Source organism: Indicator indicator, chromosome 23, assembly GCF_027791375.1.
Source record: "Indicator indicator isolate 239-I01 chromosome 23, UM_Iind_1.1, whole genome shotgun sequence".
Lineage (NCBI taxonomy): Eukaryota > Metazoa > Chordata > Aves > Piciformes > Indicatoridae > Indicator > Indicator indicator.
The window spans coordinates 5487509-5513032 of NC_072032.1; the positions used below are offsets into that span (position 1 = coordinate 5487509).

Consider the following 25524-nt stretch of genomic DNA (forward strand, 5'->3'; position numbering starts at 1 on the left):
TAGAAACTGGATCTTAACCAAAATGCCCAAGAGGAGCATGCAGAGGGGAGTCCTGGTGGTTATTTGTGGCTTTTGATTCTCACTGTCCTGGAGGGGATGCAGCTTGGAGTCCCTTCACTGTTGTGTTCTGCTCTAAGCTTGCAGCTGAGTGGGTTATGAAATACCATTCCTGGGGAGGAATGCTGCTGTTGAGTGTTTGCTCTTCTCTGGCTCTTCCTCCATCTCTGCTCTCCCCAGGCTCTGGGCTTCAGGAAGACATTTAGAGAAGGTCCCGTGTCCCTTGGGAAAACCTCCATGTGAAGACCCAAGGCGCAGGAGCAATATCTGATGAGCAGCAGGCACGGCCCTGCAGGGACCTCTCTGCTCAAACTGTTTATGGAATTGTAAACCAGGCTGTAAGAGAGAGACAGGCTGGAGGCAGAGGGGAGGGGGAGCTCCTTCCTCCTCCCTCTGCCTCCAAGCCTTTGGCTTTCCAAGCTCCAATGCTGACTGAAATCTGACGCCTGGACTGCACACAGCGAGACGTGGGCATGCCCTCGCTGTGCGCTGATTTCCTCTGCAACTCTCAGAGCCAGAGCCGCTCTGAGGCTCCCAGCGAGGAGCTGCCTCGTCGGACCCAGAGTGCCACATCACTGCGCTGCACTGCACGGGGCTCCAGCATGCTCCTCAGGCTTCTGCTCCTCCTTGCTGGGCTGCTCAGGGCCACCGAGCCAGCACCCCGCTGTGAAACCGGCCAGGAGACCCTAGGTAAGGCTAACCAACCCAAAAGTCCTCCTTCTTCTCCCCTTCCTTCTCCTGGAGATAAGCAGTGTAAAGGGCTCCAGCTGGCACTCTGGCACATGGTTTAATGGCCATAGTGGTCTTAGGTTGGACTCCATGATCTCAGTGGTCTTTTCCAACCAAAATGATTCTATGAGTTGAAGTGATGGAGGCAGGAGCTGTCACTGTCCCTTAGAGACCAGGGGAGGTGCTCTGGAATTCTTCAGAGCACCAGTGATAGAACTGGGGTCGTGCTTGGGAAGTGAGGATGGGAAGGCAGGAGGTGATGTGGCCCTGCAACAGCAAACAGATTTGTGATGTGAGGGAACATAATGTGTCCCCATCAGTGTCTGTTAAGGACATGTGTAGATGTCAGTTGTTGACAGATGTTTCTGTCAGTTCATGGAGTTCCCAGTCAGAAGGATCAACCTTGCTAGCATGAGAGCTGCAGAGGATTTGCCCTATCTCTGGCCTTGCCTTCGAGGAATGTGGTGGTCAGATTGCAAGGAGATGAACTTTTGACCTCCTGTGTGCTTTTCTGCTCAAGGAAATAATCTTCTCCTTACATTTAGCTTTAGGTCACTTATTTCAAGTCCAAAGTATGAGAAGATTTATTGGGATCTGGCAGCTGTAGGGTGTGTTTTAGCTTGCTATAAGCAATATGGAATTTGTGTGAGTTGATCAGCTGGAAAAGCAGATTTACCCATTAAAGGTCAAACATGCTGCTAAACAAATTGGAAGCTTCTGGTTCAGTAACCCCTTGGCTAATACAAAATTTGAACAGTATCTCTTTAAAATACCTGATTTTTTTATTATTTTAATAAAGTAGGCTTAAATAAAATTTTCATGGTGACAATGGAGAGATAAACTACAGTGCAGTGACAAAGTCTGTTCCAGCAAAACTGTTTTCAGAGGGTTCAAACTTAAAATGATTCAGAAAAATATTTATTTTAAGGGAAATATAGGAAGGGATAAGTTAGCCTGAAACTGACCTTAATGTTACCCAAAGAAATTCAGCTATATTTCAGTGCTTAAATATAAGCCTGGCATTAAATATAAGTCCCTGGCATTGAACTGCTGCACAACGCAGCCCATGTGCAGTATGCTGCCTATAATTTGAGAGTGCTCTTCCCACCAACATCAAAGTGAGGTCTACCACAGCCTAAAGGGATTTTATTTTTGGATAAAGCTGCACAAAGAGACGTGTTGTAGACTATTTCCAGCCAATTACAGGAAGGGGCTGTGTGATTTGCAGCATGCCCTTTCTCTGCAAGGTATGATTCTGCTCCAGTTCCAGCTGATCAAAGTCTAAGCATTAAGCCTAGAAACCACAAGTGTGTGGATCATCGAGGGGCTTTGTGTGCTTTGGCAACTCTGGTGTCTTTAGGGCAGGGCTTGAGGAAAGGCAGGTTGAGAAAATATATCTAGGATGGGACTGGACTGCTAAATAGGGCCTTGGTGGGATGGCTTCTGGTAGGGAAAGTGAGCTCTCAGCATCACAACGTGGTATGAAACATGAGAAAGGGGCACACAATACTGAAGGGATGTTGGACCAGGGAATAAAGGTAGAAGCTTGGACTATGAGAGACCTGGCAGGCTTCTCAAAGGTCTTCCTTTTGCAAAGGTGAGATAAGGTCATGTCAGGCTACATGAAAAGAAAGGGAAGGTGGTGCTGCAAAGGTACCTTGCAAAGGTCTCCTCTGAACACGCAGGGTAGTAGGTGATGTCTTCAGCAGTAGCAGTGGGAGTTTCTCCCCTGTTTTGGGATCTTTTGTGCAGACCTCAGTGGATCCCAATGGCCAGACCTGTGGTGCCCTGTGGTAGGAGACCAGCCTGGAGCTGCTCATGCAGGAAAAACTGGCAGTGGGAAGCAGTGCCACTATCTAGCTCTCAGCAAGGCTGGAGCTGGTTTCTGCAGGCTGCTTGGCCTTCTCAGTGATATTTGCTCTGCTGTGACTCATTTTGCCTTTTTTTTTTTTTTTTTTTTAATAAGAAACACAAATGAAACATAGTTTGCAATACTCAGATCCTTGCAGAATGCTTTATGCTTTTCTGTTCAGAGAAATACAGAGATTATTGCTGTCACCCATCCCCCCAATAAGGCAGCACACTGTGTGGGGAGCTTTTTGAGCAGCAGCTGGGAACCTGCCCTGGGAAAGGGCAGATCCTTTCTCTCCAGCTGTGTCTTACACCCCTAGTGAGCCAGCAAGCCACTGTTTCCCCCAGTGATAAGATGCTACATTGCCCCATTGCAAGGCAGCACCTATGGACCCTGATGAGTTTTACAGGCCTCTCAGCCCTTAGTTTGAGTGAGGGAAACACAGCTTAGAATGTCTGCCTTGAAAGGTGGCCAGCCCTTGGTGGAGGGAGCTGATAGCACAGGTTCTTGTTTTATCTGAGTCGTGCAATGTCTCTGCTGCTGGCTGATGCATTCCAGTGGTGATTAGTTAAATGCAGCATTTCTCCAGCACTGGCAACAAAAATAACCCCAAGTAGAAGCAGGCTGAAATCACATGCCTTGAAATCCTAAAAGCAGATGACTTTGCTTGCAGCTGAGGCCAGCTCTACCATTAAGATGCTACCAGGGGTCAGGTTGCAAAATAACAGCGATAAAACCTTCTCCTGATCACTCATGATCAGAGACTGCTTGGCTGGGGACTTCTGGAGCCAATGTACCACAGTGTGTGAACCTCCAGGGCTTACAGGGTGAGCGGGGAGGCTACACCGAGCGATGGCCCCGGCCTGGGTAGCACTCCGGGGGGCAGCGGGCGGCAGCAGGCACCGCGGCGCTGCCTCCGGCGCCTTCTGTGGTGCCACCGTGTGGGCTCCTCGGCTCGTACAGACTGCTGCTGGGCAGGCACCCGAGCTGGGCTGGCTTTAGATGCCAAAGGAATGCCAGAGCCTTTTGCAATCCCCCTGCTCCCTGTCCCGGCATGTGAGAGGTTTTTGGCGTTCGCGGTCTGGCTTGTCAGGTGTCTCTGCTGAGGACTGGAGCTGTTTGATTTCAAGCTGTGGAAGTGTGGGAGAAACTGGAGCACTGCTCCCGGGGTAGCCCTGGCTGGCATGCTTGCCACCTGTGAGACTCCTGCTGTCCAAAGCAGCTTGGTGTTTCCCAGCATCCTGGCTTGCTCTGCTCCTGAGCCAGCCGTTGCCCCATCCTGAGGGTCTCCAAGTTTATCCACTGGTGCTGGGAGGGAGTGGGAGGTATGCAGTGGTGAGCTGGGGAGGGACAACCCACTGGGGTGTCATGGGCAGGCACTCCATTTCTTTTGGAGCCCAGAGCAGAATTTGTGATGGCACTGAACACAGGCTTCTGCAAAGTCAAGCTGACACAGGTGCTGCAGTCTCTCCTTCCCCTCCCTGCCATTCCCATCTCCATAGTGTGCCATGGTTTTTGACAAGTCAAAGGGGAAAAGCCCCTTGCTTCCATGAGCTTCACACTGACCCCAGCTTCATGGCACCTGAGCATGAGTTCAGCTGCTGTGGACATTTGTATTGCTTGTTTCCTGGTGAAACCCATGTCTGTGTGCACAGAGGCAGAGACTCTGACATAGAATTACAGAATGTTAGGGGTTGGAAGGGACCTCCAAATGTTGAGTCCAAGCCCCCTGCCAGAGCAGGATCACCCAGGGCAGGCACACAGGAACACACCCAGACAGGTTTTGAATGTCTCCAGAGAAGGAGGTTCCACAACCTTCCTGGGCAGCCTGCTCCAGGGCTGTGGAACCCTCACAATGAAAAAAGTTTTTCCTTCTGTTCCCCTGGCACCTCCTCTGCTCCAGCTTGCCCCCAGTGCCCCTTGTCCTGTCATTGGACATCCCTGAGCAGAGCCTGGCTCTGTCCTCCCCACACTGCCCTGCACATCTTTGTAAACATGAATGAGGTCACCCCTCAGGCTCCTCTGCTCCAAGCTGGAGTGACCCAGCTCCCTCAGCAGGGAGATGTTTCACTGCCTTCAGTATCGTTGTGGCTCTGTGCTGGACTCTTTCAAGCACTTCAGAGGTACTTCTTGGACTGAGGGGCCCAGAACTGGACACAATATTCCAGATGTGGCCTCACCACATCTGTCAGAGTAGAGGAGCAGAAGAAACTCTCTCAGCCTGCTAACCACAGCCCTTTTAGTGCACTGCAGGGTGCCATTGGCCTTTTTGGTCACAAGGGCACATTGCTGGCTCATGGCCAGCTCTCCAGCTACTGCTGATCTTGTGTGTGTGACTTCACTGGGTGACCTGGCAGTGGGCTGACGTCTGGTCCTCTGCTCTATGCACAGTATTGCCAGCTGGGTCCCTCACCCCACTGTGGCTGGCACGGGCAGGCACAGACATGGAGTGTGGCCACAGCGTGGTGCCACCACATGCAGGAAAGCCCAGGCTGTAGGAACCTCCTGCTGGACATGAGACAATGTGTCCAAGCCTTGTCAAAACAAAAGAATGCAGAACCAGTTGCCTGCATGGTGCAGGCTCACAGGATGAGAAATTCCAGCTCTTTTAAACCCTGTTGTCATCAGCAAGTCATGTGAGCTGCTCTGAACTCCTGCCACTGACTCTTGTATCAGTTTAGCAACACTGGTCTTCAGCTACTTTTGACATGGGAATTGGGACCTGAAACAGCCACTTGTGTGGGCACAGTTATATATGGAAACATAATACACAGGCACATCCTTTTGCTGCTGAAAGAGTTTGTGCATCATTTGAATCTGAAGGCAATGTTTTTTCTTCAGCATACCTGGTTCAGGCACTTTTTTAAAGTGTGGGTGTGTCAATACATAGAAGTCAAAACCTGAACAAAGTCCTCACTCCCCTAAGGGACAGCTAAGATTTTAGCAAGGTTTAGTGACACTGATGGTTGACCTCCCCCCCTGCTTAATGTTTCTAGAGGTTGCCTTTCCCTTCACATAGTCAATTAGTGGTGGTTTAGGGATGCTGGAGGGCTGATAGCCACCAGAGAATTACAGAATAAATCATAGAATGCCCTGGGTTAGAATGGAAATGTAGAAGTCATCTGGTCCAACCTCTCTGCAGTAAGCACATCCCCTTTGGGTTTCCAGGCCATGTGAGAGTCAACCCCTTCTCAAGCCTGTACCAAACCTTGGAAAGATGTCACAGATGCCACTGTGACATTGTGATAGGTATCTGAAGCTGGTGGGTCATGCCCTGATCTCTTTGCTAGGCCTTTCTGACTCACAGCTTTGAGTGCTGAATCTTGTTTGGACAGAATCACCCTCCCAGTTGGACCCAGCTGCCATAGATCCATGGATTTTAAGGACAGGGTTCTTCTACCCATTGCAGAAGTAAACCTGACATTTCAATCCCCTTGTTTATCCTCTTGTAACCCCCCTGCTGTAACTGGCACTGTGTCAGTTTTACAGGGTTGTAGCAGGACACCTGATCTAGTCGACAAGGTGAGATCAAGGCACAGATTTCAATCCAGGCTGTTGAATTAACTGCCAACCTTCTGTAATATAAAAATGCCACATTTGGCTCAAACTCAACTACCTACAGAGGAACCAGATGTGATGTTAACTGCAACAGGCCTCGAGCATCCAAACTAATGAAAAGGCAGAGTTCTGTTAGGGGCTTGCACAGATCATGGGTGTCTTGGTAAATGTTTTGGGAGGGTTGTAGCACCAAAGATAAAAACCTCAGTTTTTCAGCCATGATCCTCTGTCCTGTGGCATTCAACAGACCTGACCTTAGTCACACCTTTGGCTTCTGTTGGCCAAAGCACTTAGAGATTACTGTGTCCTTACACAGTGAGAACTAAGTTATAGAGAGTCTATGGTGACAAAGTAAAGCCCTGGAGACATCACAGCTCCAGACTGTCAGCCCAGTAAGTGTTTTCACCCATCTCCAGTCACCCTGACAAAAATGTGATTCTGTAGATGTCAGTTGCAGAGATTTCCTGATTTACTCCACCTTCTCAACCCAGCTGTTGTTCTAACACCAGCATCCTCCATATCTGAGCTGATTTCTCCTTCCCTCACTGACCAGAGATGATCTCCCGATCATCTTGGTGCACAGTGAATGCATGTTCAGCAGCAGCCTAGCCACACTTGCAGCCCAGCAAGTCTGCAGCTAATCTGACAACTGCTGGGGCATTTTGTTGTCGTTGTCACTGTCTTTGTTGTGTTTGGGTTTCTGTCAGTGGGTTTTCCCCTCACAACTTGGAAAAGATCTCAGCTGAGGCCTAAAAAGAAGCATTTAGTGGATTTTTTGGAGGGGAGTTATGCTTCTGTTCAGGATTTTCAGCTGGGAGGACTCCCTAGAGCAGCATTTACTGACCAGAGACACAGCTGGGGGGACAGCAGGGATCCTGTCACTAGAGGCACCAAGACAGGCAGTGGGGACAGACAGGCAGACAGAAATGCTCTTCATCAGTTTTTTTAGGCTCCTACAGCTGCTGCCATGTTTGAATTGCATCTGGACAATTACAGACAAGGGAGGAGTACTGGCCACCTGTGAGGCTGGCTTTGAGCTGTGTTGCAGGTCTTGGTGTGCATCTGCACAGGCTTTGACCTGTGGTCTGTTGGTTGCATAGACTCCTGTCACCCATGGGAGAGCTGCAGCATCTCCTTGAAGGCTCCAGGCCAGTTCTGTGAGAGAAACAGTCCTGGAAGAGCCAGCTGCAGTGTCATTGCTGTGGGAATACCTTCAATAAATTCCTAATTCCATAAAAATAGGTGTTGAAGCAAAAGCCATACAGCAGGTGGGTTAGGAAGAAGGCTGATTAAGGGGAAACAGTGGCTTTGGTCTTCCTGCTGTGATCATGCTCTGCAAAGTGAAGGCAGATTAGGCATTAATCTCTTTCAGGTGCTTTCAATCTTCCTCATGTGAGGGATAAGAGCCAGGACTGGGCTCTTGTGGGGCTCCTGCACTCTGCTTCTGCCTCTTTGCAAACGCATCTCTCCCTGGGGCAGTTACAGTAACTGCTGGAGTGAAAGGTTGGTACCAGGAATTCAGTCCTCTACTCACAAAAGCTTTGGTGTGTCCAGGAAGAGCAGTTAACCATGTGGGCTGGTTTTTGCACTCACTCTTCTCTGGTTTTCCTGGAGTTCCTTCTCTGTAGCTGGGGATCTTCAGTTCTGCCCCTGTGCGTATGCCTTGAGTGTGTAGATGTCTGCTCTCCTGGGCCATCTGCTCCATCCATCCACCCCTGCCAGCCAAGCTCTGCCCTTACTCCCTTTACTTCTACATTCCTCCTGCACCTTCTTTCTGGTGATTCTGATTCTGGTCCTGTTTTTGTCCTCATGCTGTGGCCAGGAACTAGCTTCAGAGGCAGGCTGTGTTTTGCCATTTGCAGGTCTTGTTGCAGTGTTTTGCAAGTAGGTGCAGTGCAGCATTTTGAGATTTCTTTTGGTATGGAGTTTTGTCTCTTTAATGTTACAAGGCAGATGATCCTTGCAAAGACTGACTCAAGCTGTGTGCAACCACAGGGAGAGTGACACTGATATGATCAGAATCTGAAATACTTTATTTGGAGAAGCAAAGGGTTTGACTACTAGCAGACTAAAGTGAATACATACATCCTCCAGTTTAAGATAGTAGTGTAAGAAACCCAGAAAGGTGGTAGGGGGTGTGCTGGTTGTGCAAGATAAATTATTTAATCTTGTTCAGTCTGTCACTCATAACAATGTGCTTGGATAAACCTCACTGAATGATTGAGATATATTGAAATTAAGACTGGCCCTTGGGCTTATTTCATCTCCTCAAGCACACAAGTTCCTGCTGGCTTTGCTTTGGAAAGGGCAAGTGGCCAAGCTGTGGCACTGAAAGTAGCTGCTGAGCTCCATTGTCTGGGTTAGGGTTAATCACAGCAGCTTTCTCCTTTCAGTGCTGAATCATCAAGGGGAAAAAATGTAAGCTTGGCAGTAAAATATGCGTGCTGCATTGTAGATTTTGAAGCTTGGCTTTGCAAATGAGAACCAGAAATGTATATTATGGAGAAGGCTCAGAAAGCTTGTAATGGCTTTGCCCCTCTTCAGCAAGTTACTTTATCCATAATCTTAAATAGCAGCGGTGCTACTGAAAGGGCTTTTGTAGCTCTGCTGGAATAGCTAAAGCACAAAAATAAACATTAAAAAAATGGAAAAGGCTGCTCTGGGTCAGGAAGAAAAAGGTCCCTCTGTACCAAGCTGTCCACAGATAGGACTATGAGAGAAGGCAGCACTGTCTTCTGCTGAGCCCAGGGAAGCCTCTGCTCAAAAAAAGGAAGAGGTTTTGGGCTCTGTCAAGCACAGAAGCAGCAGCAACTGCAGGCTGCCAAGTTAATCTGGAGACCTGAAAAACTGAACACCTCTGAGATTGCCAGGAGCTGTACTGGGTGGGAACAGGGATTTCCTGGTCATCTCTGTGTGCAGAGACCCAGACCCACATGTGCAGGGCTCTAGGAGCAGATCCCACAGCTGTAGCGTGGGAGCTGACCTCAGAGAGTTTCCTGCTGCCTGCTCTCCAGGCTGGCAGGCTCTGACCCAGCTACGTGCATCCACGCTTACTTGTTGAAGTACACATGCTGGAGAATTATCCCTGGCCCCTGCAGAGCTGCATCCTCCAAAACATACACAAGGATTGGCGTTAGGAGACACAGGAAGAGTCCAACTACCACATCAGCATTCATGCATCTCAGACGTGCTATAAAGCAAAGTATATATGAGACAACTTCTCTCTTGCTCTTGAGTGTGTTAACTCCTAATAACCTCCCAGGTCAAGTTGTCTGTCTGCTGGGAATTTGTAAGAAAGATGTGACTGATACATATGGCAGCTTGCATGGGGCTGTGGTGGAGAGAAGTGTTGCAGTCTGGGCAGAGTTTGCCTTGGAGATGGCAAAAGAAGCTGCATAGATGTCTCTGGCAGAGACAGAGAGAAAACAGCATGGTATGCTGCAAAAAATTGAGGCTTAGGGCTGAGCCTAAGCTTAGATCTTGGTTAGTGGCACAGGAGGAGGGAGTCTGTTTTGCTGCTATCTGTTTTGCTGCTAGTCAGTGAGTGAGTCCTGGTAGCTCTGAGTTTGTGAGGGGCATCCTGGATCAATAGTAGTGTTAATGCTTTATCCTGTGTTGAAGAATCACCCCTGCTTATCACACCCTGAGATGAACAACCTCACTTGCCATGGGAAAGGTGTTTACAGAGTTGGGTTCCTCATCCAAAAAAAAACTGTCCTCTTCAACCAGCATCTTTGTTAGTAGCCACGTTGCTTAATAGATTGCCTCTATCTTTTACATAACATAGAAGCCAGGTAGCTGACAGTCTGAAACCAGAGCTGGCTTTACTTCTGCTGTGCTAGCATCTACTCCTGCTCACAAAATGCTCCAGTCCTCCTGTGAACCCAGCTCCAGCATATGACTTAGAGAAATTCCACCTCTCTTCCATCAGCTATCCGTTGCTTCCCAACACCTCTCCTTCTGGCCAGCTGTGCAGAAAGCAACATCTGCTAAACCCAGCAAAAATGCTGCTGCTCAGAGATTCAGAGCAAGGGGAAGCAGCAGCACCATGCCCAGACCTTGCCAGCTGCCTTTTCCTTTAGGTTTTCCTCTGCTTGTTCCAGCATGTTGCCAGAATCCTTTTTTTGCTCCAGCTGAATAAGCAGAATAGGAAGACAGCAGAGGGAGCAGGTCTGTGCCACGTAACAAGCTGACTGATGGCTGTAGCACTCCTGCACAGTCACAGCAGTCTGGAAGAGGGAATGTGCCCCAGTTTTGTTATTTGATCCATGCATGCCAGAGACACAAACAAAAAGGGCATTACTAGCTTGGTCACAAATGCCTCTTACCTTTGAGTAAAAATGAGCAGTTGCAGCAAGACCCTTGATACACCCCAGATGAACACATGAAGAACTTTGCTCATCACATAGGACCCTCTAGTCTAAACTAATAGCCACAGTCATCTTCTGCTCAGGAGAAAAGAAAAAATGCTTTTAGGTTGGAGATTAGGAAAATTTTCTTGCCTGCAAGAATGGTCAGGCATTGGAACAGGCTGCCTAGGGAGGTGGTGGAATCACCAACTCTGGAGGTGTGGATGTGGTGGTGTGGGATGTGGTTTAGTGGTCACAGTGGTGTTGGATTGATGGTTGGACTTGATGATCTTAGAGGGCTTTTTGAACTGAGATGATTGTATGAAACATTTCTTAGCCACTCTTCAAAGTACTGGAAGGAAATCATTGTTAACAACCCTAGTGATGACCAGAGAAAATGTCACTCTGCTCACTGGGACATGGCTGAACCCAAGCTGGTCCCATCCATACCAGCTTTTCCCCTCTTCATGGAACATTTGGCTGGCTCCAGATTTGTGTCCAAGGCCTCAGATATCGTGGGTGTGATGGCATTAGGACACAAGACTGTCCATGTTCAAGGAGGTAGTGAGATGTAGTTTTATCAGCACAAGTAACTGCTGGATCTCTAACCAAGAGATGACTCTTTCCCAGCTAGCACTGTACCAAATTCTGTTCCCTGATTACCCCCAGATGTAAAACTCTAGGCAGTATATGACTGAGATGAAGCTTTTTTACAACTGCCCTGAACTTAACTCACTGAGGGGATTGTGCCTGAGGGAAACTCTGCAACCCTTTAACGAAAGGGCCTCTGTGATGGTTTAAAACTGTCTTTTTAATTTTTCTTTGCAAAGTTCAGGCAGAGAAAGCTAAAGAATGTAAGTAAGTCACTATTGGGTGTAAGAAAGCAAAATAACGATTGTTCTAAACACTTCCATTGGATAGATAGAAATGTTTAAGAACCACTACTCAAAACAAAGTTGGGGCAGTCGGAGTCGGGGTTTGCAACTTGCAGGGCTTCTGGCTGCTGCTGCTGCTTCTTTTCTGGCTGAAGATAACACACTGACCTTGGCAAGCTAAGTCTAACAGCCCCTCTGCTTCTTAACCCTCTTCCTTCTGCCAGGAGGGTCTAGGTCCTTCTGGTTGGGGGGGAGGCCCCTTGGGAGGTCTCCTCTTTGAGGGGAAGTAAAGGGGGCTTGGTTGTGCTTTTCTGTTGATTGTATACATTTGTAAATGTTGTGAAGTGTGTCTGTTTGTACATCCTCATTGCATTTCATCATAGATTGTAGATTTGCTTGTAAATACAGCTTGCATTTGCTTCCAGACTGAGCTAGCCTGGTCATTGTCGGTGGAAGGAGGGGGATTTCAGCTCTCACACTGTTACACCCTGCTAATTGCTTAGTGCTATTAGCATAAGGTACCAAACCAGGAAAGGAGTTGGGATGAAGTTTTTCCAGCTTGCTGCTTACCAGACCATGCTGGTGCTGAAGATGGGCTGTTTCTGCTGGTTTTGGTCCCACATTTCTTTTATGAGGTAATGTGGAACAGTGACAAATCATAATACAGAACCAGACTCATTTCCAATTCAGTGTCTCCCTCCAAGATAAAATACTGTTCTCTAAGATAAAATCCTGTTCTCTAAGATAAAATCTAAGGCTTTTATTTTGGCTACAGAATGATCAACTCATTAGCAACACATACAGAGATGATTACATTTAAACAATAATGCCAGAAGTGGAAGTCTAAACTTCTCTGATTAGGAGAAAAAAAAGAAAGCATGAAGAATTTGGTTTAGCAAGGAAAAAATGCTCCATTTGCTGAGTGAGCAGCTCAGAAAATCAGTATTGTTCACTCTGGAGAAGAAGAGGCTAAGGGGAGACCTTCATGTTCTTTACAACTACCAGAAAGGAGGTTGGAACCAGGTGGGATTTGGTCTCCTCCTCCCTAGTATCAAGTTATAGAATGAGAGAAAGTGGCCTCAAGTTGTGACAGGAGAGGTTTAGGTTGGATATTAGGAACAATTTCTGCTCTGCAAGAGTGGTCAGGCATTGGAACAGGCTGCCCAGGAGGTGGTGGAGTCACCATCCCTGGAGGTATTCAACAAATCTGTGGCACTTTGGGACATGGTTTATTGTCCATGGTGTTGTTTAGGTCAATGCCTGGACTCAGTCTTAAAAGTCTTTTCCAACTGAAATGATTCCATTCCATGGTTCTGTGAGGTTAGATGCCTGTCCCCACAGTGACAGCTGGAATAAAAAGCAACACAGCCTGCTCCCCACTACCTCACAAGCAAAGCAGACCTGTTGGTGTTTAAAAAGCTTGCCCTTAGTGGCTGAGCCCCTCTGATACCTTGGTAGAATCATAGAATTGTTAGGGTTGGAAGGGACCTCAAGGATCATCCAGTTCCAAACACCCTGCCATAAACAGGGACTTCTCACACTGGATCAGAGCCACATTCAGCCTGGCCTTAAAAACCTCCAGGGATGAGGCTTCTACCACCTCCCTGGGCAACCTGTGCCAGTGTCTCACTACCCTCATGTTGAAGAATTTCTTCTTAACAACCAATCTGAATCTACCCATTTCTATTTTGCAATATTTTGTTTTAGTTGTCAAAATTGAAGAAGTGTTGAATCATTGGCTACAGGAGGAAAAGAGACCTCTCCTGGGTCATTAAACCATGTTCCTTCAAGACAGGTTCATTTGTTTGACCAAATAAATCAGAAGCTAAGGGGGTCTGACTGCTCCCTGCAAACACAGGACAGAGTGCACCAGGGGAGTGCAGAGAGCTGCCTAAGCTAAAGGACAATGCTGGCACAACACCACATGGATGGAAACTGGCCACAAATACTTTTGGGAAGGAAATCAATGACTTCTAGCCATTGCAGGAGCAAGATTTGGGAAAAGCTTTCCCATGACAGTAGTTGGGGAGGGAAATAATTAGTTTCACAATGTTATTAAAAGGATTATAAAATTCAGTTGTTAGAGAGAGGATGAAGGAGGATGGAGAAGAAAGATCACAGAATGGTTTGGGTTGGAAGGCACCTTAAAGATCATTTAGTTCCATCCTCCTGCCATGGGCAGGGACACCTCCCAGTAGACCAGGTTGTTCAAGGCCCTGTCCACCCTGACCTTGAACACTTCCAGCTGAACCAACAATGGACAACACAAAATATTTGGAAGCTGGGTGTTGGAGCTGCTGTGATCCTGGGCTGGAGACTGAAGAGCCTGGAGGATCTCAAGAGGATCTCAAGAGCTGGCTACTGGAGGAACTAGGAGGTCCAAGCAAGAAACTGGGAAGACAGTGGTGTCTGGGGTTTAGCTACCAGTGAGATCCTAAACCTGGGCCAGCCATCATCTGTGTGTCAGCACATGAGGCAGCTGGGAGATCAGTGAATCCAGGGGTCAGCTACCAGGCAAACTGAGCCTGGCTACTGGGGTTCCAGCGTGTCTAAGATGAGCTATGGGAATGATCCACCTGTACTTCTTTTCCATCAGTGTTTTTTTCATCCTGATTATCTAAAAATGGGAATGGGATGATGCTCTTGGTGCTGTGTCTATCTGTGCAGTGTTTTCTGTTGGTGGGTGTATGTACTGTGTGCCTGTTAGGTTGTCCACGGTATGGCTGGACCTCAGAACACAGAGCTGCAGCAGCCTCTGTGGGGCTACCAGACTGAGCAATTCCTAACATGAGACAGCTACCATGGAGACCTGCACTTTAATACTTTTTTTTTTTTTTTTCCTTCTCTACTTGCAGGTCAGTGCCACACAGTACAGAAAGGTATGATGTGACTTTACTCCTTGCCCTTGTGGAGAATCTTAAACCTTAAGTATTTCTTCTTTATTTCCTCCCCAGCAAATTCACACCTCAAAGGGAATTTTGTTCTGTCTTATGGATTCCTTGGTGTTTAATAAGCTCAAACTGCACTCTTAATTTAAATCAGATAACATTCAATTGAGTATGAGACAACCCTGCCTTTGGAAACTACACTTTATTAATACTGGCAGTTTCCAAGCTATTTGTTAGATGAACAATGTGGGCCAAGCAGCTTGCAGTTTTCTGGCCAGGGATTTGTCCTTTCATTGCTGCTCAGGTTTTGAATTAACAAAATGAATTTCAGGAACAGTGCTTATCAATCAGATATTCCCTGATGCCCCATCAAATTGTCAGATACCCTCTGAATTCTGGTTGACATCTACTCGCATCAAAGTGTTTGCTCTCAATCTGCAGACCAAGCATATTTCCCATCATCTCTCCAAAAATGGTTTTAGGTATCAAAGTAATTTGAGAGTATTGCAAAGTGCCTCCAATCTTTTTGTGAACAACAGCAACAACAAAAAAACCTCATCGAATGTGTTATTTGTTGTGCTGGTTTTGCCCCTCGACTCTGCTCTGGTGCGACCTCACCCACAGTACTGTGTCCATCTCTGGGACCCTCAACACAAAAAGGATATGGACCTGATGGAGTGGGACCAGAGGAGACCACAAAAAGAATCAGAGGGCTGGAGCACTTCTGCTATGAGGACAGGCTGAGAGAGTTGGGGCTGCTCAGACTGGAAAAGGCTCAAGCTGTGGGGAAACCTTAGAGCAGCCTTCCAGTACCTGAAGGGGGCTACAAGAGAGCTGGGAAGGGACTTTCTAAAAAGGCTTGGAGTGATAAGATGAGGGGCAATGGTTTGAAACTAGAGGAAGGTAAATTTAGATTGGACATTAAGAGGAAGTTCTTTACTATGAGGGTGGTAGAACACTGAAATAGGTTGGCCAGTGAGGTGCTGGAGGCCCCATCCCTTCAGGTGCTCAAGGTGAAGTTTGATGGGTCTCTGAGCAACCTGATCTAGTTGGCAGATGTCCCTGCTTACTGCAGGGGGGTTGGACAAGATGACCATTAAAGGTCCCTTCCAACCCAATACATTCTATGAACTGTTCATTGTGCCAGTGAAGCAAGTTCTTTTTTCCTATGCTCATCTCCTTTTCACAGCAAAATGCGTGGACATTGCCTTAAGCTCCTGCTCTGACGTTGCCTACACGCACACCATGTACCCGAACTTCCTGGATCAGAAGGCTCGAGAGGTGATCGAGTACAGCTCCGAGTACCTGCTCATCAGCGTGCTGCACAACCTGCTGCAGGGGGAATGCAACCCCGACCTGAGGCTGCTGGGCTGCTCAGTGCTGGCCCCACGGTGTGAAAAGGACAAAGTCATCAAGCCCTGCAGGCACGTCTGTGAACAGCTGAAAAGGAATTGCCTCCACGCCTTCGACGCCATAGACATGGCCTGGCCTTACTTCTTAGACTGCGACCGCTTCTTCGCCGGGGAGCAGGAGGGCTGCTTTGACCCCCTGGCAAAGCTGAGAGGTGAGGAAGGGAGCTCAGCTGGCACTTCTCACTCATCTCCACAGGAAGGGCTTGTGCTGGTTTCAGGCTGTGCCTTCAAAATTTTCCACCAGTCTTGAACAGAAAAGTGGTAGAATGTAACTAAATCACCAGTGGGTGTAAATAGGAAAACAATGCTCAGCTCTAAGCAATCCCATTGGACACACTAGCAATGAAGTGGGGTTGTACATACTATACAGATTCATAGAATACCAAGTTAGAAGAGACCTCAAGGATCATCCAGTCCAACCTTTCAGGGTAACAATATTTCTCTCTCTTTTGGCTTCTTTGCTCTGGGAAACACTAACTTGCTTCTGACTGGCTTTGCTGACCTTGGCTGTGATCTTTATTTTGGCTAAGTACTAAAAAACCCAAATCCTCTGCTCTTTCTCTTGTCCCTTTGTATCCAGGGGGGTAAGGAGGGTAGCAGGGAAGAGAAAGCTATTAGCTCCCCTGGTTTTTGGCCAGAGGGGTTCTTGTGTTGTTTATACAATATTTACATATATTTACAATTTGTATTTTGTACACATTCACTGCATTTCATTGTAGGTTGTAGTTTTGCTTGTAAACACAGCTTCATTTGCTTCCAACCTGAGCTGGTCTGGCAGTTTAATGTCGGGGGGGAATTTTCAACCCACCACAGGGTTTCATCTCACTCAGCTTGCCACAGCCATGGCATAAAGCTTCTCTCAGCTTGTCATGTCAGCTTGTCGTCTTTATAGACACCTCTAAGGTCTGATTCATTTCATTCCACCTATTTTTAACACTTAATTAAAGCGTGCTTGAGAGGCAGCTGCTTCTCTGCCTCATACACAAGCAGCTCAGAGCTGGGTGTTTGGACTGTCAACGAGCATGGAGATGAGCCCTGCCCTGCCTGGTAGCTGTCTGTACCTTTGAAATGTTTGCTTGAAAAAAATGAAACTTCATTGCACTCATAAATCCATGGCTGCTTAACAACTCATTAAAATAACCTTCTAGACCTTACAGAGGTCTTCCAGTACCTGAAGGGACCTACAGGAAGGCTGGAGAGGGACTTTTCATAAGAGCTTGTGGTGACAGGACAAGGAGCAATAGTTTTAAACTAGAACAGGGTAGATTGAGATTGAACATTAGGAAGAAGTTCTTTGCTGTAAGGGGGGTGAGACACTGGAAGAGGTTGTCCAGAAATGTTGTGGATGCCTTATACATGAAGCCTTTTGAGACCAGGCTGGATGAGACCTTGAGAAGCCTGGTCTAGTGGAAGGTGTCCCTGATCATGGCTGGGGGCTTGGAACTACATGATCTTTAAGGTCTCTTCCAACTCAAGCCATTCTATGGCAACCTTTGATGATGGTCAACCTTTGATGATGGTCAACCTTTGATGATGGTCAACCTTTGATGATGGTCAACCTTTGATGACTGTTACAGACTTTTGTTTGGATGAAGATGATCCAGATAGCTGCAGACAACTGAATTGCATTAAAAAAAAAATCTTGATCATTCAGATTCAAAGGGAAAAAAAAAAAACTGTGCTTTTGGTGACTAAAAGGTACAAAGGAATTATTGCTGGATGTTGCATATAATATATGCATAATACCTGCCAGAGTGCATAGGCATTAGTATGAGTTGCCAAACAAAATATGCCACAATAAACTGTAGGATTTTTACTACACAGGTTTAAGCTTTTGATTGCTTCTCTCTTTTCTAGAATTCTACTGCTGACAAAGGTATGTTGCAGGAAAGTGCAGGCATCCATGGACTCCTCTAAGTGCTCTGGTTTTAACCACTGTGCTATGCTTTTTCCTTGCAGGAGAAGTGGATGCTGAGGAAGATTTGCCTTCAGACTTGCCTGCAACTTTTATTCGGTTCAAGCACCATTCCTATGCCCAAATGGTGAGCATGTTGAAGAAGACTGCTTCTAAGTGCTCCCACATTGCAACAACGTACAGCATAGGTCGCAGTTTTGAAGGGAAGGATCTTTTTGTGATTGAGTTTTCAACCAAGCCTGGACACCATGAACTGCGTGAGTTACAGCAGAGTCGATCGAGTTCCTTGAAGGGAGGCTGGCAGGGGTCAGATTTTCCTGTGCTCTCAGCTCTTTAAAACCCAGAGCATTTTCTTGGGCAGTGTTTTTGGGGTATTATTTTTCAGTTGCCAACTCCCAGCTCAAAAATAGTCCCTGGCTAAATCTGCTGGATGGACTGCTATGGCCATTGATGCATATCATGAGCCTTGGGTTGCTTTTCACCAGACTAGCTCCAGCATCAAAGTAGCCTTAGCAGTGCAGTAGAACTGAACTTAATACTTGGAGATGATCATGTTATGTCCTTTGGGTGTTGTGCTGCAGGACAGGCAGAGAAGACAGCAAAGGCTTGAGTGGTCCTGCCTCCTGCACCCCAGGTCTGACCACAGCAGAGGCTCTTCACACCTGACTCACCCAGTTAGGATGCTCATGGCTGGGATGTATGGAGGCTTCACCTGGTAAAAAAATGGTTGAGCACAAAGGGTGGTAGAGAATGGAGTTCACTCCATTTGACAACTGGTCACCAGTGGTGTTCCCTAGGGCTCAGTACTGGGTCCAGTTCTCTTTAATATCTTTATCTGTGATCTAGACAAGGGGATCAAGGCAGCCTCAGTCACTTTTCAGATGACACCAAGTTGGGCAAGAAGAGTGTTGATCTGCCAGAGGGTCAGGAGACACTACAGAGGCATCTGGCCAAGCTGGATCAATGGGCCAAGGCCAGTGGGATGAGGTTCAACAAAACCAAGAGCTAGGGTTGTCCATCTTGAAGAAAAAAGGTTGACCTTTTGGCTCTCTACAACTCCCTGAAAGGAGGTTGGAGCCAGGTGTCTTCTACCAAGGAACAAGTGACAGAACAAGAGGAAACAGCCTCAAATTGTTCCAGGGGAGATTTAGGTTGGGCATGAGGAACAACTTCTTTCCCCAAAGGGTTGTCAAGCACTGGAACAGGCTGCCCAGGGCAGTGGTGGAGTCCCCATCCCTGAAGGGGGGATTTCAAAGCCATGTCGATGTGGTGCTGAAAGATGTGGTTTAGTGGTGAGCTGGCAGTGCTGGGTTAACAGTTGGACTTGATGATCTTAGTGGTCTCTTCCAACCCAAACAATTCCCTGAATTCCATGACTGCTGTTATTTACTCTCAGCCTCGCTGCCTGGCATGGTATGGAGGTATTTTGAGGTGCTTTTAAACTTCATTAAGGTCTCAGTAGGTTAACAGAACAAACATCAATTGCCTTACCATCCTGCCTCTCTTTTGCAATAAAAGAAGCTGCAGGTGTCTTTTTAAGCTGCTGCTCCATTTGCCAGGAAAACTCAAAGCCTATGTATCAGGGGGTTAAATTAAACCTGTGATATGGCCTGACAGAGGATGGTGCTTTAACATATTATCTAGCATGTCCTTCTAAATCTGTTGCTTCATGCTGCTGAGGATGGCATAAAAAAGGATGGAAATGGCTCTAGTGCTGGTGATTTCACCAGCCTGAGCAAGCTGGCATAATAGCTCTGTGCCAGCCCTCCTCAAGTGTCTGGTGCTGAAGGCTGACCAGGATCAAAGAGGAGGATGAAAGGCCAGACAGGAAAGGGTGTCTCCAAAGTGCATCTATTTTCCACTTTCCATTAGTCTCTAAGGAAGGATGGAAATTGAGAGAATAACTGCAGGGAATTGGGAAGTTTTATGTTTCTAATAGCTCTATTCCAAGGCTATTTAGCCTAAATGCCACTTTTTATGCACGACCTAATTTCTGTTCCAAGTAAAGGGGTTGATGTATTACACATCTGCAGGTGGTTTCCAGGATCTGTGACAATGTAAGGCATTGAGGCTGCCCAGGTTAAATGAGATTGCCAGGAGTGTGTTTTATTCCTTCCCAGCCATGGGTTGACACTTGGTTTGCAGCATTCTTTGTTCACAATTAATGATGAGCCCAGCAAAAGCTCAGGGCAATGATTGCCTCCTAGGGCTTCAGATCCTGAAAGGGTGGACTTGCTATATTTCACACTATTGAAATAGAAAGGCTGAGGGACTTGGGGCTTTTTAGCCTAGAGAGAAGAAATCTGAGAGGGGATCTTCTCAACCTTATCAATACTTAATGGGTGGGTGTCAGGAGGATGGGGCCAGTGTGCTTTCAGTAGCTCCCAGTGGCAGGACAAGAGGTAATAGGCACAAACCTGAGCACAGGAAGTTCCATCTAAGCATGAGGAGGAACTTCTTTGCTTTGAGGTTGGTGGAGCACTGAAGCAAGCTGCCCATAGTAGTGGTAGATTCCCATCTCTGGAATCATTCAAAACCCACCTGGATGATATCCTGTGCAAGCTGCTCTAAGTGAACCTGCTCTGACAGTAGTGTTGGACTAGATGATCTCCAGAGGTCCCTTCCAACCCTTGCCATTCTCTGACTCTGTTGCTGAACTGATTTGCCAGGCAGGGAATTTCACTTGGAACTGGTGTGCTATTTACAAGGACATATGCATTAAATCAGTGTAAAGAATGCTTCCTGACTCACCAGTCAGCTATTTGGGCTGCTCTGCTTTGGGGAACCATCCAGGTATAATCAAATTAAAGCATCTCATTACTTCTTGTTCCACAGTCAAGCCAGAATTTAAATACATTGGCAATATGCATGGAAATGAAGTTGTGGGGAAAGAACTGCTGATATACCTTGCTCAGTACCTGTGCTCAGAGTATCTGCTTGGGAACCCTCGCATCCAGACCCTGATTAATAACACCAGAATTCATCTCCTGCCTTCCCTCAACCCTGATGGCTATGAACTGGCTGCAGAAGAGGTAAAATACTTCAGGGCTTTGTGTTTCTAAAATTCCCCATGGGAAAGGACAAGCTGGGAGGGGGAGTGTCACACGTGGGAGGCAGTGTTAATAATCAGCAGCCAGAATCCCAGGATGGTTTGGTGGTAGGTTGCTTTCCAAAGATGATATGAACAGAGATAAGCGGAAACCAGAGCCTTGTTTGTCATTTTTGCTGCCTGCCTGCAGTGACGTGGCAGTGACTGTGTTACTTTTTCAGACATTTAGCACTTTCTGATCTCAGTTCCAGAACAAAATGCTCACTGACTCACTCTGAGCACTTTCAAGTTGTTCTATAAGGAAGTGTTGATTAATACTATGGAGCAGATGCTCTTCTTTCAGAAGAGGGATAATCCATGTAATAAAATGTTAATATAAGGAAGCATAAATATAATGCAAGGTGGAAAGGGTTGCCCAGAGAAGTTGGGGAAGCCTCATACCTGGAAGTGTTTAAGCCCAGGCTGGATGAGGCTGTGACCAACCTGATCCAGTGCAAGGTGTCCCTGTCCACAGCAGGGGTTTGGAACATGATGATCTTTAGGGTTCCTTTCAACTCAAGCCCTTCTGTTTTTCTTTGCTGTCATGCTGGCATCATGGGTGGCAGCGTTCAGAGACCAGCCAGTGCCTGAAGATGACCTGTGAAAGCAAAACTTCTGTTGCTTGTTACCTGAGGTTCTCCTTTCTACCTCACTTTCATCCCTAGTGCCACTAACATGAAAGCAGGACCTTTCTTTTTGTGCAGTGCTCATCTGATGAGCTCTGTCTGTTGTGTGAGTCTGGGGTAATTGCACCCTGCCTGATCCAGTCTTGAAACAGCAGCTGTGTGTTCTTTCTCTCCTCCTCTAACCCACTCTGCATGCTGCTTGGTGCTGAGTAAGAAGCTGCTGTGTTCCTCTCATGAGTCACATCACTGGTGAGTTAAATGCCTCCTGCCTGCTAGTTAGTGCCTCAGTGTCCATGGGGCTCAAAAATGATTAATAAGTAGGGTTTTGAGCAGGATAGACATTTTCAGTTACTTCAACTAAAGCTTTCCTTTGATTAAAATGACATTTCAAACAATTGCTAGAAAGGGATGTTTTGACTCAGGAGGTTGTTCTGAGCTTGGCTGTTGTCTTACAAATTAGGGAGCTGGTTACAATGGATGGGTCATTGGACGACAAACAGCTCAGAACTTGGACCTGAACAGAAATTTCCCTGATTTGACATCTGAGGCTTACAGAAGAGCTGAGATCCGTGGGGCCCGCCTTGACCACATCCCCATTCCACAATCCTACTGGTGGGGTAAGGTATGAATTACAGATTTTTATAAATCACAGATGCTGAAGAGCAACTTGGGAGTGAGGAAACTGAACTTGCTTGCTTTGAAGTCATTCTCTGGTAGTCAGACTTTCAAAGTAGGACTAAACTGGCCAGGCTCAGAATTGGCATGAAAAATCATGGTGTAGGTCTGGCCAAAGAGGCAGGTGTCACAAATCATTGGAAACTTTGTAGATAATTTAGAATTTGCTATTTTAAATTAAGAATAATGGCTGCTAGGAAGGGCTCACAAGTGTGTAATGATTCATCATTAGTGATGTCAACTGTTGCAGCATGTAAAAGGCTTTGTGGAGTTGGTGCTTGCCACACTAAACTCTGCACAGGTTTGATGCAGTAGTGCTTTCTGCCTTGGGAAACATTACAAAGGCTTAGTGTCAAGTTGTGTGGTGTCGACTTTCACCAAAAAAAGCATGTTTATAAATGACTGTAACCAGCTGGGGCAATGGAAACAGCCTGGAATGCCTAAAACAGTCATGGAAACGCCTTTGGGTTTCCATGGAGATGCTTTCATCCTTTCGGACTGGATGCAGTGGCCACGGAAAAGACATCGAGGTGTGAAGGAAAGGATGGAGATCTTCCTCTGGCCATGTTCTTGCTCTTTTACATGTGCAGGCTTGAAGGCCCAAGAACCACTGAGGAAGGATAAACATGGCTTTGGCACCTCTTTGTACCAGTGTCTGGTGCAAGCTGTGACCTTGTCCCACACTGTGCCACCCAGAGTCTCCATAACTCTGAGCTTTCTGGCTCTACCTGCCCCACTTTCTCCATTGAGTCCTGCTTCTGCCCTGATCCTTCTCATTGTCATTGGGATGGTCAAGCAAAGTCATTACTTTCTACCATGCATTCAGTTTTCTCTGACGCTGTATAACATCATAGTAGTTGTTTATAGATGGTTAGATGGAGAGAGCCTTGCACGTCTCCCATAGTTACCTGCACTGCTGCAGTCAGCTCTGCCCCAGCTGCAGTGTGCTGGCCTCCCTGGAGTGTCTGTCACCACACACCAGCAAGCCTTGGCACACAACCAGCCTCTGTGTGAGCTCTGACTGAGGGGGTGCAGACCCTGAGTTGCAAAGACATCCCTTCTCCTGCAAACCTTTTCTTGTCTTGGAAGAAGAAATGGAATCCAATGATTCATTCCTCTGAGCATTAAACCTCAGATAACACCTAGATATTCTCTCCTAACCCTGAAGTGGGTCCTGGACTAAACATCACTCAAAGCATCCCCAAATCCATATGTTTTGCAGAACAAATGAGGGAACCAATTTGCCTGTGACTTGAATGGCCCCACAAAATCCCCTTGCTGGCTGCAGTTTCACATGGTTGAGAAACCTGGCAGCGAGGGGTCTGGCAGCCTGGCACCCCTCTCCTCTGCTGGTGGTACCACAGAACAGCCAAGTCAAGCCTCCCATGGCAGGTTCCATTTTGTCAGGCTGATGAACCTGTGGCTCTTAGAGCAGTTGGCTCTGTGCATGTGAAAGCATTAGGTCAGATGCTTCAACACCAGCCTCTCAGCTTTCAATTACTTAATAGTGTTTATTACCTGCCTTATTAAAGTCATTAGCTGAGTATTGCAGGGCATTGTACAGAGATCAGAAAATGGAAAGTGAGCTCCTAGCCAAACCCACAAGCTCAGGAGAGCTCCTGCCCCCCCCTGTAACCCTCTCTGTACAGCCTATTTTGTTCCCCATCATTAGGAATTATTGTAATAAGTGGTCTGAGGGCTCAGACTGAGAGGCTTCACCTTCATCTGAAATGAAGTCAGTTAAATTGACTTGGTTCAAACAGAATTTGGAAGTCTGTGCCAGGGGAGGCTGGCGTAGTCTTTAGTAAAATGAGTCTGGCTGCTTCTAAAAGGGGGAAAAAAAAAAAAAAAAGAAATCTTTGAGAGGCATGGAGTCAGTGCTTAATTGCAGTCTAATTGGCAGAAATGGGATGCAGGTTTAGAAAGGTAGTGGCTATTCCCTGTGCTTAGGCAGAAATGATTCAGCTGTTTTCTAACAGTGCCCCAAACTGTTCTTGTGAGATGGATGCTTTAAAATTGATCTCCTCTGAGTAAAAAGCAAGAGCTCCAGTTGAAAAACAAAAGCAAAACAAACAAACAAAAAACCCCCCAACAAAACCCAAACCCAAACCCAAAAGATCAAACCTCACATTAAAGGAAAAAGCCTGGGAATAGTGAAAGGCTGGAGTGACACAGAGAGCATCTGCTGTCATCCAGCGGAGCTGCACCAGGATGTGCACATTTCAAAGCCTTAATCACTCTGCATGATGCCACTGAAATGTTATTAGGATAAAAATAGTGACACTGAAACTCCTGATTTCCCACAACACTCCCTTAAGTAAGGGGTTGGCTCTGTGACACAGCAGTGTCTCATGGCTTGTGCAGGTATCCAGTGAGCGAGTTGGCTGCTCAGGGGCAGGGACTGAATTTAGGGACTCTGGACACCTCACCTTTGCTCACTGAACTGTAGAAGCAACTTAGAAATCTTTTTATTGAGGCCTGAGATTGCTGTTTGAAAGCAGGGCTAGTTTTAGCATCAGGCTGGGCAGCAGGAGATGGGGCAGGTGCAGGCAGGGCAGGGACCTCCTGACAGTTTAGGGCAGCATCTTTCTGGGGAGTGCTGGTGCTACAGAGTTTGGAGGGTGTGGGATTGGTACCAGATCTTCAGCCATCCCCCAGTGAACCCCCAGACAGTATCCATGGAGCAGGCAGTGGCACTCACAGCCACCTGACATCTGGTCTTCAGAAAGGTTGGACTACAACACACTTTGGAGGGCTCAGTTGAGAGTGGTTGGTTGAGTCCCAAATTCCTTTGGGATCAAGTTCACTATCAAACCATCCCAGGGCACTACACAAAGACTAAAAAAGCAAATTCTTTGCTGCAGATCTGTTCTTCAGACACTGTCAGGTTCCCTGTCACAAAGCCTGGAGGGTTCTTTTCTTCTTCCAGCTCTGTGAGTGGGTGTGTAAGACCACAAAAACTGCAGGGCATTTGTCCTGGCCTTTTTTTTTTTTTTTAGAATACCCTTTATCTGCCTCTTAAAAAACATTTTTCAGGTCATGCCTTTCCTGCAAACTCTGTGTCTAATCTTCCCAATCATGCAAAAAAAAAAAGCTTGGCCAGGTTTCTGGTGTGCCCAAGTGCATGCTGGTCAGACCTGACCTGGTACATCTCATCTTTTTTTTTGTAAGCTGCCTTTTTATAACACCAAAGTTTTGGGCGCAAACTTGAACACAGGGAGTTCCCAAACATGAGGAGAAACTCCTTTAATCTGAGTGGTGGAGCACTAGAACAGGCTGCCCAGGGAGGTGGTGGAGTATCCATCTCTAGAACCGTTCAGAACCTGCCTGGGTGCAGTCCTGTGTAGCCTGCTCAGGTGATCCTGCTTTGGCAGGTGGGTTGGACTAGATGATCTCCAGAGGTCCTTTCCAACCCCTGCCATGCTGAGATTCTGTGTGACACAGATTCAGAGGCTACCACTAACTTGATGGGTAAAATGAACCTGGCCCTTTTCTCTCAA

At 46.9% G+C, this 25524-nt stretch overlaps 1 protein-coding gene across 1 annotated transcript in view; it reads left to right on the forward strand.

The window, feature by feature from the left end:
* The first annotated feature begins 659 nt into the window (after positions 1 to 659).
* CPZ (carboxypeptidase Z) overlaps positions 660 to 25524 on the forward strand; it is a 37371-nt gene continuing 12506 nt past the window's right edge. The window contains exons 1-6 of the mRNA XM_054391574.1: positions 660 to 747; positions 14276 to 14299; positions 15498 to 15872; positions 17680 to 17892; positions 20471 to 20667; positions 21810 to 21971. Coding sequence (XP_054247549.1) covers positions 660 to 747; positions 14276 to 14299; positions 15498 to 15872; positions 17680 to 17892; positions 20471 to 20667; positions 21810 to 21971 — 1059 coding nt within the window. The remainder of the gene's footprint in view (positions 748 to 14275; positions 14300 to 15497; positions 15873 to 17679; positions 17893 to 20470; positions 20668 to 21809; positions 21972 to 25524) is intronic.